We start from the raw sequence: 14,473 nt of genomic DNA, 5'->3' as shown, positions 1-14,473 counted from the left end.
AATCTCCCTTAGGTATTTCTCTGATTTGGAGCAAGAGAGGCCGCACAAAAATATCCACGGAAGAATGATTCACTTTGACTGACGAACACTTCCATATTAGCCATACACGGGATTGCTTTATTTCCTTTGCTGGGATTGCTTTATTTCCTTTGTTGGTATGAAATATCCACGAAGTCCTCTTGCACAAAGATTTCCTACCATGCTACTTTCCTTTGACAACCGCTCTCTCTGTCAATTACAAAAGACAATTGGTAGCCTTTCCTAAAGCAAATGCTCTAAAACAATAAGTTTCATCATAAATAATGGGATACAAATTAAAAGAGATTTTGTCATGGGATTTGCCAAAATATGGACTTTACAATCTCCCCCTTTGACACTTCCATGACAAAACAAGCAAAGAACGATTAACCTATCCCTTAATAGATGGAGCACAATTGTGAAGAGCTGCAAACGCAAATCTGGAAAAGATAATCGATTAATCAACAAATTACTCCTCCTTTTTGTCATGGAATGACAAAGGTAGAGCATAGAGAAATAACCACCCAATGAAAACACGGAAGTGAAAGATAAGAATAACCATTGAAAAGTTGAAACCATTTAAGTCAGACCAAAAAAATTTTGAGAAAGCAACACCATAAAAATAGGAGTCTAGAGAATATCTGCAAAAGTAAAAATCAACTGCCACACCGGGCAACTATCAACACAAAATAACTTGGGTTTCCATAGGAGACGGACACATTAATTCGAGATACGAGTGCTAAACCATGAGTCTCAATAAATGTCACTACATTTCAAAAAAAAAAAAAATGCATGAGTAAATTTGTATGCATCCCAAGCATGAATGAATCTGGAATTAAGTGTAACATGCAAAATGGGTCCATGACAATAGTGGGTGTGTGACACGTCAGAAATATTAAGACCACTATCTTCGGATACAAGATTTCTCGTGTTCCATGAGAATGGCAACCACCCTTCCTCCCACGAAGTCAAACCAGGCATGATGATACAAATGACATCCCAAGGCTTAGAAATAACTCCCCCTCAATGATTAAATACTCCCCCTCAACCAATGAGTAGTTTGTCATAACAATTTTTATTGATGCTCCCAAACAAATACATGTGTTTTTATATTTTTACCCCACTGCCGTTTGACACAAATATTGGGAATAAGAGTACCTCATACCCAATCCCCGGTTACTAAGCTAGTTGTCCAACACGGATGCCTTCCCAAAGTCTATCTATTTTGTGACACGAACGCTCAGAGAGAGAGTACCTCACCCCAATTGTCCGGTACTCGATGAACGCCCGGATAAGCATTAAGATCTCACAAATAGACTTTTGTCTTTCTTATATGGTTTTTTTTTTTATAAACAGAACCAAGAGAACATCGTATCCAACCAAGATGCCAAAAGGTCAATCGCCGAGGAAACAAAATGAGACATACTCATGGACAAGAGAACCAACTATCAAATCTGAATAATCTCTCTAATCCTGACGTGTAAACGTGGCGATCATAAAGTCATAAGGCATGGTGCAACTAATATCCAAATATATCTCATGAGTGGAATTAGCAAGAAATGTGCACGCATTCTAAAAAATGTGCATGTATTTGAGTCCCATGGCTTACTACTCATCCTCGAAAAATATGCTTATAGCCTCAAAACTTTTTTTTAAGAATTTTTTTATTTATGAATGTTTTTGGATTTTCTTTAAAACTCAACAAAACTAGGAGTAAAGGCACACAAAAACAATAATAATAGATTACTCAATTGAGAAATAAAACATAGCACTACTAATTAAGTAAAACAGGAAAAAGAAAAGAAAAAAAAACACTCAATCAATGAGGCATACCCCGACGGAATGTATAGCTAGACATATGACACGAATAACCACCATTGAGATTCCACATGTTAATCTTTCTAGTCTCAGAAACCGTATTAGTAGCAAGACAATGCAAATCACATCTTCTGACCCATATGGGTCTGGTCTTCACCTGCGAGCTCTCGCTCTGACTGATAGATATATGTCTAGGATTCATGTTTATAGTGTGGTCATCATTATATCCAACAGGTCTAGGCATTTGTCCATTGTTCCACCTAGGGGCAAAGTTATCACAAGAACCTTTTTTGTTAGTGGCATAAGAATGTTTAGTGGTGGGATAGCCATGCAATTTAAAGCAATTTGGTCTAATATGACCCTTAACTTGACAATAGTCACATGTTGGAATAAATTTAGGAAAATGGTCATGTCTAATATTATATACCTTTCCAATCACATTTTGTTTACCTCCGACTATTTTTGAGGACGAAGCTTCATAAAATCCAAGCCCTGTTTTGTCACTCGTTGGCCTTTGAACATCAAGAATTTCGTCTAACTTCTTGGAACCTGTATTCAAACGCTCAAATAGAATATTAGCATTATCAATTTCAATATTTAATGACTCTATTTTAACTTCTGACGCAGCGTTTAAATCAGTCAAGACTTTGTTCTTTTCTCGAAGACTCTCAACCTCCTTACTCAATTTTTCTCTCTCACTAGTGCATTGCTCAAAAAACCTTGCAACTCTTCCACTTGTTTTTTAAATATCACTAACTCCTTGTTAGAATTATTATAATTCTCAGCCATTTTCAAATTTGACTCATTAATCTTAATACTCTCCTTAAACAGCATATTATAGGATTGTTTTAACTCATCAAAACTAAACTCCTCATCACTTTCCTCATTCTCACTATCATCTGAGGATTCATGATCACTAAGGTTCGACTGTAAAGAAACCCCAAAAGCCATAAAGTTTGTGTTATCTACTTGTTCTTCCTTAGAATTGTTAGATTCACTATTGTCATCCCAAGTTATGTTGGCCTTGAAATTAGCCTTTTTCTTCAATTTGTTAATGCATTCATGCGCCAAGTGACCATATCCTTGACACTCAAAACACTTTGGCCCTACAGGAGGTCCTTTAATCCCCTTCTTTTCTTTAGCACTAGAAGACTCACTTTTTCCTTTGTTTTCAAATTTCTTATTACCATCACCTTTACTCATTTTGTTTTTAAAAAATTGTTTGAAGTTTTTGGTAAATATATCCAAAGCTTCAAGGTTATACTCATCATCACAATATGATTCCCTAGACTCGCTTTGAGAGCTTGCAAAAGAAATCAATGGTTTAACTTTAGATTTTAGAAACTCGGGTTGTAACATATCAGCTTCATAAGTTTGGAGAATACCTACCACTTCTTCAACAGATTTTTCATTGAGTTTATGTTTGCCCTCAAGCATAGTGACCTTTGTCTTAAACCGTTCAGGCAAGGATCTCAATATTTTCTCAATCACCGTAAAAGGAGGAATAGGCTCACCGAGGGTTTCGCAACTATTGATGATAGCGATCAATTTAGAGTAGAATTCATTGAAAGTTTCATCCTCTTGCATTCTAATTATCTCAAATTCAGTAGTGAATCTCTGTAGCTTAGATTGTTTAACAACATCCGTTCCCTCATGACAAGTTACTAAAATATCCCACGCCTCTTTTGCAATCTTGCAATTTGTAATCTTACGATGCTCATTAACATCAACAGCACTAAATAAAATATCCAAGGCACGATTATTAGCCTGTAAAGCAGCCTTTTCCTCGCGAGACAATTCAACAGTAAGTTTAGGGACCTGTTTTTCTTCTACTTTTTTCGTGGGATGGCTATACCCTCCGATGTAAGAATTCCTAATTTCCTCATCCACAGACCTCATGATAGCTTTTATTCAAGATTTCCAGCAGTCAAAATTTTCATTATCCAAAATAGGTGTACGACTCGACGGATGATTCATGTTATTGTTCATGTTTATTATTGCTATAGACCCGCTCTAGGAAGAAATCCAACAATTAATAAGCGACCCGCTCTGATACCAATTGAAAAATCCTTTTTCGCTATCTAAAAACTTAATCAAGCAAAATAAAAGGAATTGAAAAGCAATAAATGATGAACAGTACCGAACACAAGATATACATGGAAAACCCCTTAAACGGGTAAAAACCACGAGAAGGAAATCATGCACTATAACTCATTGTACGGTTACAAACAAACCTATACTTACAACCTAGAATTGCTCTCGGTTGACCAAGGTTGATTGCCGAATCACTCGTTCACCGCACCCAGTGCTTGACCGCCGCTGCCTTGAATCGCTCAAGTCTTCCAATAACCTACGGAATCCACCGTCAGCACCCACCGGAAGAATGATTCACTCAATAGAATCAAAGTTTCAAAAGAACTCTTGGAGTTAAGTTGAAAGTCTGATGATCAACCGATCATATGATTACTCCAAGAGACAAGCCACAATCTCCCTTAGGTATTTCTCTGATTTGGAGCAGGAGAGGCGGCACAAAAATATTCGGTAAAACTTTAAAAGTCAGCAAGTCTGTTTATAAATAAACTGCCGAGAGAATAGAGAAGTTGCTCGAGCACTTTGACTGACGAACACTTCCATATTAGCCATACACGGAATTGCTTTATTTCCTTTGCTCGGATTGCTTTATTTCCTTTGTTGGTATGAAATATCCACGAAATCCTCTTGCACAAAGATTTCCTATCATGCTACTTTCCTTTGACAACCTCTCTCTCTGTCAATTACAAAAGACAATTGGTAGCCTTTCCTAAAGCAAATGCTCTAAAACAATAAGTTTCATCATAAATAATGGGATACAAATTAAAAAAGATTTTGTCATGGGATTTGCCAAAATATGGACTTTACACTCTGCAATATGACAAAATCTACAGAATTTTACGGCGAAACGAATCTTAGACATTAAGAAGGAACAAACAGCAAAGTTTCAGGCTGAGACTACCAAGCCCATCCCACGGGGTTAGGTATCAATTGTATTGTTGAAAGTTAATTGAAACCCATATACATCATAAAACAAAAAATAAAAATTTCTGATTCTATGTCCCCATATTTATCTTTAAGCATAAATGTATTTCAAAAATACTACTCATATATCAATTGATATGCGATGGACATATTTCCTAATATAACTAATGTTCTTGACGAGTTCTAAAAAGTGAAGGTTTCTGATAATTAATTTGGGCTCGGAAAGAATCCACAAAGAGTTCAACAAAACCGTCCATCCCAAAAATGGATCAGAAAGGAGCTGATTCCAAAGTAAATCTCAGCTGGGGAAATTACACCAAATCGCTGGAATTACAGATTTGTCACTGTTAAACCCAGTAATCAAACATTATGTAGTCTTGACTCAGCACAAGGAAGGAAGATGCAACGAAACTATATTTTGAGAGTGATGGACCCGTTGCCTGGACGCGGTTTAGGCGCGGCTCAGCGGTGGACCTTGCTTGCCTTTTTCTAGCCGTGACCCCTGACCCTGAGGACTACTATACTACGACTAGTTTAGAGAGAGAGAGAGAGAGAGAGAGAGAGAGAGAGATAGAGAGAGAGAGATGTGGACTTGTGGCACAAAACTATCAAATGGCGCCAAAGTTCATTGTTTGCCATTATGCTTACGAGCGACTCAGCATTGCGTGTGGACCCAATCAAATTTTGTTGGCTGAATGATGATTCTATGTTTCTTCCCTTCAAATTGGGTCCATATATTCCATTAATCGAAAGGAATCACTTTTAAATATTTCTCCTACGTGTGGTTAATGATGTGACGTAGGTTGTTTCATTAAATATCGATAATGATTAGGATACGAATGTGTTTAGAGTCGTTTGATGCACGTGACTCGTGAGTCTCATCAATGTATTACGAAACTCAAGTGCGCATTTAGACAAATTTGGACACAAATATGAGCAGATCTATGGCCGGATATATGTGGCTCTAGCGCGGTCGCACTACTCTTTTGCTGCTATGTCAATCCATATTATAGAATAAATACTCTGAATAGCAAACTTCAAAAACCAAATAGAAGTTTCTCTAAGAAACTAATAAATCCACATTAGTGCACCCCACTAATGGCCCAGATTTTGGTGCGAGGGGGGGAAGATGACAAAATCTAGATTGGTTTCCATTTTCAGATATCCCTTTCACACTACTATCTCTCTTCTTCTTCTTCTTTTTTTTTTTGGGTCAAACGGAATTTCCTTTCACACTACTATGTCAACAATTGAAAGTAGGTGGAAGAACAGAAAAAAGCAACTTGTTACAAATACTCTAGTTGTAATTAAATAAGCAACTTTCCAGACTACTAGAATTTTCTCACTTTTCTAGTTCTTCTGTGCATGACGTGATTATAATATTTCGGTAGCGAAAAAATTGTAAAATTTTATTTATAGTCAAAAAGTTGTTTGGTATTTTCGATAGTAAATAAGTTGTTGAGAAATGTCAAATTATTTCTGATAGTAAATAAGTTTTTAATAGGTATGTGACTGAAAATTTTGTTGAATTAGTAAAAAAAATTTGTCAATAGAAACCAACTGATAAAAATTTTTATTAATAAAAATAAAATTGTAAAATACGTTATGTTTTTAGTGATTTTTTCTTACTAGATAGAAACGGGGCCTCAGGTAAATTCATTACAGCTGTCACACCATAAAAGTGAGGTTATTGAAAAGTTTCAAACTTTTCAGACCAAATTGCACTCCATGCGTATCCAAAAAAAAAAAATAGTTTGCATACGAGAGGAGGCCCACTAGAATTGTTGTTAACCTTTGCTTTTTTGTGGAAGCTATTTTTACAGAAACTTTTGCAAGTGCTGGTGATCTCAAAGCTGAGAATTGTGAAATGCCGTCAGTATATAATTATGTCGATATATATCACCCTTTGTGGGGTTTTTTTTTTCCCACTGTGTAAATCGGCACGTTGCATGCTAATGTGTGGTTCGTGTTTAGAGCCTTATTTTTCTTTTTCAGTCGGTCCCAAGCTCAGATAAAAGAGGAAGGTTGTGCGTTAGGTAGCTGACAGCCAGCACATTAAAAGCCCGTCAGATTTTTATGACATGTCTAGCGATACTTTGTGAGACAGAATGTTCGTCTATTAAGAAACAACAAGTCAGCAAGATGAGTGTAGCAGAAATGAGAATGTTGAGGTGGATGTGTGGTAAGACTACACGAGACAAGATTAGAAATGAAATGGTTCGTGAGATGGTAGGTGTAGCACCCATAGAGGAGAAGTTGAGGAAAAATAGGCTAAGTTGATTTGGGCATATCTACAGTAGACTAAGAGATGCAGTTAAGAGAGTGGATATGATAGTTTTTGGTAGCAATACTACGGAGAGGGGTAGACCTAAATTGATATTAGATGTTGTTGTGCGCAAAGATAGGTTTGAGTGAACAGGTGGCCCTTGACAGAGTTCAATAGAGGAAAAAAATTCACGTAATCGACACTAAGTGATTGGGACATAAGGCTCAAATTGGTTTGGTTATTATTTTCACATAACACAAGTAATCAATTGTATCCAAGTAAGCAATGATGAAAAAATGAGCTCCTTTAATAACTGGGAAAAAGTTTGATTTTTTTGATGGTCACAATTACAAGAAATTGTTATAAAATTAACGTTCAAAATTTTATTTTTTAAAATATTTATCTCAGAAACTTTTGGAAGAGAAATATTTTTGTGAAATTTTAAAATTAATTTTGACCTATTTAAATTGTTTTTGGACTTGAAATAAAGGTGGGTCTACTTCAAGCCCAATCAAGTCCAAGCAGCCCAAGAGGCCCAGCTTAACAAACCAATTATAGAGCCGGCCAAGCCACAGCAAATGCAAAGCGTTAGTCCTACACACGCTTTTAGTTTAACCGTCAAACATTACGGCCAGGACAAAAAACCTCGCGGCCAATACACAAAAGTTTGCGCTCAACTGCAACTTACTAGCTCTGGCCGCAACAAATGAAAAGCGTGTTATAACCCCGCTTTTAGCTTAACTATAAAAAAAACTGTCTAAATTATTTTTAACTGACTTTGACGAATAAAGCAAAACACGAGGAGTTGGAACCACAGGCACCGGTGTCGCAGCGGCCTCCATGCTATGCCCACCTCTCCTCCTACTTTCTCTGCACCGACCATCAATTCAAATCCTCGTCAACAAAGAAGGAATCAAAATCAAGAACTGGACTAGCTCGTTGACGCCATTGGCAACACCCCCTTGATCAGAATCAACAGCCTCTCCGACGCCACTGGCTGTGAAGTAACTTCCCGCCCTTCTCTCTCTCTCTCTCACTCCATCCGATTATTCGCCATCTGGGTTAATGCCTTTTATGTTGGGATTTGTAATGGGTGTTGTTTATTTTGGATTTTGGTTGTATTTCAGATTCTGGGTAAAGCGGAATTCTTGAACCCAGGAGGGAGTGTGAAAGATAGGAGACGTCGCAGCGAAAATTATTGGAGAGGTGGGTTTTTTTGGCTTAAAACTTTAACTTGGATGGTGAGAAAGATTGAGATAAAAGAAAGGACTGTCCTTTCTCATCAAATCTCTTCATTTTCGGTGAGATTGGGTGAGAGAGAAGGAGCCAATCAAAACATTTTTTTTTTGTACTTTTTTCACCCTATTTGGTTAGATAACACAACCCTTTCTTTTCTTTTCGCGTAAAATCACTCCATTTAGAGAAGGTTGTTTAGAAGGAAAATATACAGAGTATTTATTTGCTTTTAGCATAGAGGAGGACTAATTAAACAATGAATAATGTCAAAAATCATTGAAACCCCAAAACCCATAATTGTCACTCTAATCAAAATATGATTTGCTCCAATCCACAACCACCTTCTAAAAAATCTCCTAAAATCCTCTCCACTCAACTTTTTGTATGAAGATCAAAAAAAGAAAAAAGAAAAAAAGTTTTTGTATGTAACAGTATTTCAGTAGATTCTTTATTGTTCGATCGCGTGACACATCCCTTAAATTTCACGCGATCCGATGACTAGCAATGTACCGGAGTGTTCGCAAAGAATTTGATCCCCAACTGTAGAAGCAAAACTTCTAAAAACTCGATCTGATTTGGATTCCGATTATATGATCAATCCTGTATCAGGACATTCAATCGCCGTAACCAAATGGAGTGAACAATCATGTGAAAAATATCGAACCTCTTCGGAGTTCCATTGATCACAAAATGCCTCTGCACTTGCTTCACTCTCCTGTGCAATCTCAGGTAATGACTCTGGGATATCCCCATCAATATTGTCTTCAAATTCGGTATGTCCTTGACTGCCACGCTCACCGAAAACGCCTTCCAATTCAAGACATCGCTCAACGGGGGGACGTACCCATCCGAAATCAGCACGGGCACACACTCCGCGTAGATTGCCTCGACTAGCCTCGGACTGGCAACTTCGTACCCGCTCGGGCACAAGCAGAATCGGCTCTTTTTCAGCATCGATTCGTAGGGAACGCCATTGGGAAGGGTGTCGTAGACTTGTACGTCCTGGTCTTTTTCCTTCCACTGCTGTAAAAGGAGGTACCTTATGTGGCCGTGCAACCGGCCTGCAAAAAAGGCTAGAATGGGTCGTTTCGAAGGGGAGGGCCCGCCGATTAGGCCGGTGATTTCGCCGGACTTGAGGTTGATTTCTGGCAGGGAAGCGTCCTTGGAAGGGTTGAAACCTTCGGAAGTGTTGGCGTTGCATAAGACTCTGATGGAGTTTTTGAATAGATTTGGCACATAAGAAGTTGTGTGTGGCCCCTAACAAAACACGAACAAGGCAATTTCAGAAGATGTACCATGTTCAAAAAAAAAAAAAAAAACTCTAGTCATGGAGAAAATCAAAAAATTGAAATGCTATAGACGCAGATGAATATTCACAGATTCAGGTACAGATGTCTCTGTAATCATCCGTTGTCTGGGTTTCATGCATTATATATGTGGGGCATATGCATTAGGCGATTGCGTATATATCTGTGCCCGAATCTATCCACATTCATTTGTGTCTGTCCGAATCTATGCACATTCATCTGTGTCTGTGGCATTGCTTTCAAGAAAATGGAAGTGAGGGAAAGTTTCAAAACTTTAGGCCACAAAAACATTGTTCAAGTCAACAATTCGAGAAGCCTACCAAAGTTAAATACTCAAATAAAGGTTGAGTTAGATTTAAATAAAGCAAACTGTCTTTTTTATTTGTTTTTTAGAATTTCAATTAGATTCGCGTGAAAGTTTTTTACATTAGTAATTATCATTTGTCACGAAATCCATATCTAAAGATGAAAAAACTACTGTATAACCAAAAGCTAAAAACAATTCAGTAAGGGTGCTGCTAAATACAACTGCGAATTTACTACATGTAGTCAATTTATAAAAAGAAATTTTGAAATTCTCTTTTATAAATTGGCTACATGTAGTAAATTCACAGTTGTATTTAGCCGGGCCCTTCAGTAAAGATTAAAAAAAAACACAAAAAACAAGAGGTAGTTTTACTTTTACTGGCTTTTTTTTTTTTTTTTTTCATATTAAACACCAACCCATTGGATCTTTTAATGGCTTATCTATCACTTTAGTCCTATAGTTATAGGTAGGTTTCAATTTCATCGTCAAATTTTTAATTGAGTCGATTTAGTCCTCAAGAAATTACTCAAGTTTCAATTTAGTCCTCAAAAATTTATTTGAGTTTATTTAGCCCAGTTGGCATCACTTTGTCCTCCCCATGTGGAAGGTCAGGGTTCGAGTCCCGTAGTGGGCGTTTGAGATTCAAGGCTATGAATAGTCTCTGAAATTCTTTATGGACTAATCTACTAATACTCCGCTAATCCCCGCTGATATATATAATATTGACAGGAAAAAAAGAAAAAGTACTCAATCTATGTCAATTCAATCCTTTGCAAAAATATTAATCAAATTACATAGTCGATGGATGGTAAGAAATCAACTTTATTTCAATAGTCAGATTTTTGGTGTCCGAAGGTCGTATTCTGATCTTGGATTTATGGGGAATTCCGGAGGGAAAAATGTAAGGATTTGTAAAACTCATTTTTGTGGTCTCTTCGGTTCATTTTACTTTTTCATCTGGAAACCCGTTACAAAATTTAATCTCCAAACGCATCCTAAAAGTACTATCCTTTTCTAACACTTTTCTCTTTCTTTTTCTTTTTTTTTTTATCCGAAATCTTTTCAACATTTTTCAATTCAAGCTTTTTGCACCTATTTATGTACTTACCCAATCATGGCACGAGAGCATGAAATGATCAGCACCGAGGCTTCTGTTCCAGAACGGATGCCGTTGAGAAACCACATCTACATAGTCCGCGACGGTATGCCCTATGGCATGGTACTCATGAGCACCGGGCACGTACAGGTACTGAACCATCATGACCACGCTAAACGGAAGGAAATACACCAGAGCTTCATCCGGGTCTCTTGTCCGATAAAAATTCCCCTTCTCCATCTCCATGATGAACCTTCCCTCGCTTGAGTATATACTCCGGCAGGGACCGGTGTGGAACATCGGGAGCTCTCCTTCTTCGTACACGTATATCTTGAACAGTTTCTCCATCTCGAGATAGCTCCTACATTAACAATTGTAACGATAAGCACACGTACGAATTTAGTCAAATTTTGTTATCATGAGGAAGTTGTTGAATTGAGACTTTGTACCGATGAAACGCGTTGGCGTTTCTGTATATAGGGCCTCGAGGGACGTAGTCGGGATCTTCTTGGATTGAGGTCATGTTGTTTTTAGAAGCTTCGCGAATCGAAGACCGGGCTTTCGCCAAAGCTGCTTCTAGCCTCTCTAATTTAGTGTATGTCTTGATTACCCTTGCTGTGTCCGTGGCAGGGCTTTCAGTACTAGAATTCTGCTCTTCCTATGATCAGAATTTAGAGAGTATAAATTTATTACAAGGTGGAGTTTGAAATTGTGATGAAATTAGTAGAGAAAATGCATAGGAAACTACTTACAAATTTGTTAATATTCAACATGGAAGGAGCCAACGGAGGTTCTGCTATTCCAATAACACTAGAAGGCCTTTCGAGTTCTTTGTTTCCGTCTCTAGAGAAAGGCCGCGAAAAACCGACTCTCCTCGCCCATGGTGGAGAGTGGAACGAGATCCAAGACCTCTCGGGACCGAGTGTAAAATCGACTAGCGATGTGACAAACAAAAAGGTCAGAAGAAAAAACACCAAAATCAAGATCGAGTAGGGGAGATTAGACGAAGCCGAACGGGGCATATTCGTCGTAGAGCACATGATCTCCACACTAGCAATTTCCTCTGCCAAAAATTACCAAGACCCTGTTGTTGAACGAGTATAAGACGTATCCATTGCTTCAGAGCCAGTTATTCTTTGCTGCAGACCGGTACTATTCTCAATTCCAAAACCATGCAGAAAAAACACAGCGTGTGGTGTGTGGCATTTGTGGGCATTTTCCACACTGCAAGTTTTCCTTGAAAAAGGAATTCCTTTCTGGGTACAGTTTGTAAGCCAGTGGAAAGGCTAAAAGTCATGTGGGATTTTCAAACACTTTCTGTGGCGTGTTGCATGGGAGAGGGGAGGTATGGTAGGGAGTTGGAAGCAAGGAATTTTTGAATGACCAATTGAAAATTGTCATTTTGAAAGTCCTTTTTTAGGTGTCCATGATCAAACTAAACAAAAATAAGCAATGAAGTGAAAAGAAAGGAAAGAGGAAGTGAATCAGAATCTTTAACCCCATTTGGGTAGATTCTCCCTTCCCATATTCCAGCTCCTCTGCGGTCCTTCAAATGGATTGGAGAGTACAATTTCGGCCCGGAATAGATTTTTTTTCCTAGCCCACTTTGATACGTGATCGGCACCGTTTAATTTTTAGGTCACGATTCTGAGCCCACTTTGGTAATCAGCACCATTCATTTTTTGAACTCATGGAGAGCATCGATCATGGCTAAAATCAAGTTGATCGCGTATTGTTTAATATGATTTCGAAACACCTTTATATTACGAGAAAAATGTTTGAAATCGATTTTGATCTGGTGTTGCAATTTTTTGTTTTTGCAAGATAAATGCATTCAAAAATCATATAAGGTGTTATTCAACCAACTTGATTTTCAGCATGCTAGATATTGTAACCGAGCTAAAAAAAAATGAACGATTCCAATCATTGAAGTGGACCAGGGAAAAAAAATTCGGGTTGAAATTGTACTCTCCAATTGATTTGAGAAGAGCTGGACTCGATTTATGGAGACTTTCCCTATCAGGCAATAACAAGATGGCCAGTTTTACTGTTTTAGAAACTTAAGTTTTGAGGATCAAAAAAAAGAAACTTAAGTTTTGGAAAGGACCATAACAACAAGATTGCCTCCCATATAAAGACGGCCCTGATTTTACACTTTTTTAATTTTTTTAATTTTCTAAACTGAAAAAAAAAAATCTCAATCGTATCTTTCTTCCTAAAAAGAGAATATTACATAAACTTGATTTTCTCCTCATTCCATTTAAGTTTACACTTATCATAGAAAGCAACACATTTATTTCACAAATCAACACCAATTAAAGCAAAAAAAAAAAAAAAACAAATCACACAGAATTAGTTAATCTGCGCATATTGTTAATCATTTTTTTTTTATCTTTGTTTTTCAAGATATATGCAGATGTTTTATGATACACCAATTAGTACTTCCTCAAAAGTTTTTTTATTTTCATTTAGTTCCTGTGTGTATTTGAATTGAAATATAGAAAGCATGAAACATAGAAAGATTCATCATGCGCGAAAACCTTCTCTTACCTATTTTATTTTTATTCTATTCGCTCATTGCACGGGTTCACTGTTAGTTGCTACTATTACAAAACTACTTTTCTCCTTTTTTCGTGGGAGTTAAAAGATAATGAGCCGTCTTTTCTTTTCTTTTTTTCCATTCGTTCTACTCTATCCTATGGGACTAGGAGAGTGGGATGAGCCATTTGACTTAGCCAAAATGGCCTTTTATAGGAAATAACTGGCATCCACTTCCCATGTATGTACGTGATAAAAAGAAGATCATGGGCCATATAATCAAATTAAATGGCCTTTCATAAAAATAATTCTCTTCTTTTTAGAATATTCTCATCCTTTACAAGTTATGGGCTACCTTAGACTTTATATGAACATTAAAGCCCAAAAGATTTAAGCCCAAGACCGGATTAGATAAAAATTAATTGGGCTTTATCTATATTTATATGGCCCAATAATTTTTATCCAATAAATCATCAATTCATGGCCGAATTTAATTAAAAGTTTGGAAAAATGACAGCACATGACGTGTTTTGATAATTATTACATGTCAAGGACAAACTAAGAACATTTGTTAATGCTGAAAATATCCTTGGCGGGTATTAATTATCAAAACTCGTCATTGACCATCATTTTCCCTAAAAGTTTAACTAAATGGCCCTCAAGAGTTGGCCTAAGCCTAAGGTTTGGTGTGTAAAAAATGAGTGTAAACACCATGGTATTCCACGTCAGGTACAGAAGAAGAGCATTACGAGTCAACCTGAAGAATAGTATCCCGTCAAAGACCTTCCAAACCAGGAAGGAGAGTTCGCAGAACAATAGGTGAAAGATTAGACAAAGCTCTATACATTTTAAGTAATGAAATTTCAAATTTC

The 14,473-nt window shown here is 37.2% G+C and overlaps 1 protein-coding gene across 1 annotated transcript; it reads right to left on the bottom strand.

Annotated features, from left to right (window-relative positions):
• Positions 1–7,912: 7,912 nt before the first annotated feature.
• LOC131329049 (probable glycosyltransferase At5g03795) lies at positions 7,913–12,386 on the bottom strand. Its single transcript, XM_058362102.1, has 4 exons — positions 11,816–12,386; positions 11,513–11,721; positions 11,076–11,424; positions 7,913–9,610 (listed from the first exon to the last, which is right to left on the bottom strand). The coding sequence occupies exons 1-4, from the start codon at positions 12,101–12,103 to the stop codon at positions 8,948–8,950; spliced, it is 1,509 nt and encodes a 502-aa protein (XP_058218085.1). The 5' UTR covers positions 12,104–12,386; the 3' UTR covers positions 7,913–8,947.
• Positions 12,387–14,473: the final 2,087 nt, after the last annotated feature.

The sequence above is a fragment of the Rhododendron vialii genome, chromosome 6a (genome assembly GCF_030253575.1).
Source record: "Rhododendron vialii isolate Sample 1 chromosome 6a, ASM3025357v1".
NCBI lineage: Eukaryota > Viridiplantae > Streptophyta > Magnoliopsida > Ericales > Ericaceae > Rhododendron > Rhododendron vialii.
This window is presented reverse-complemented; position numbering and strand designations above follow the sequence as displayed.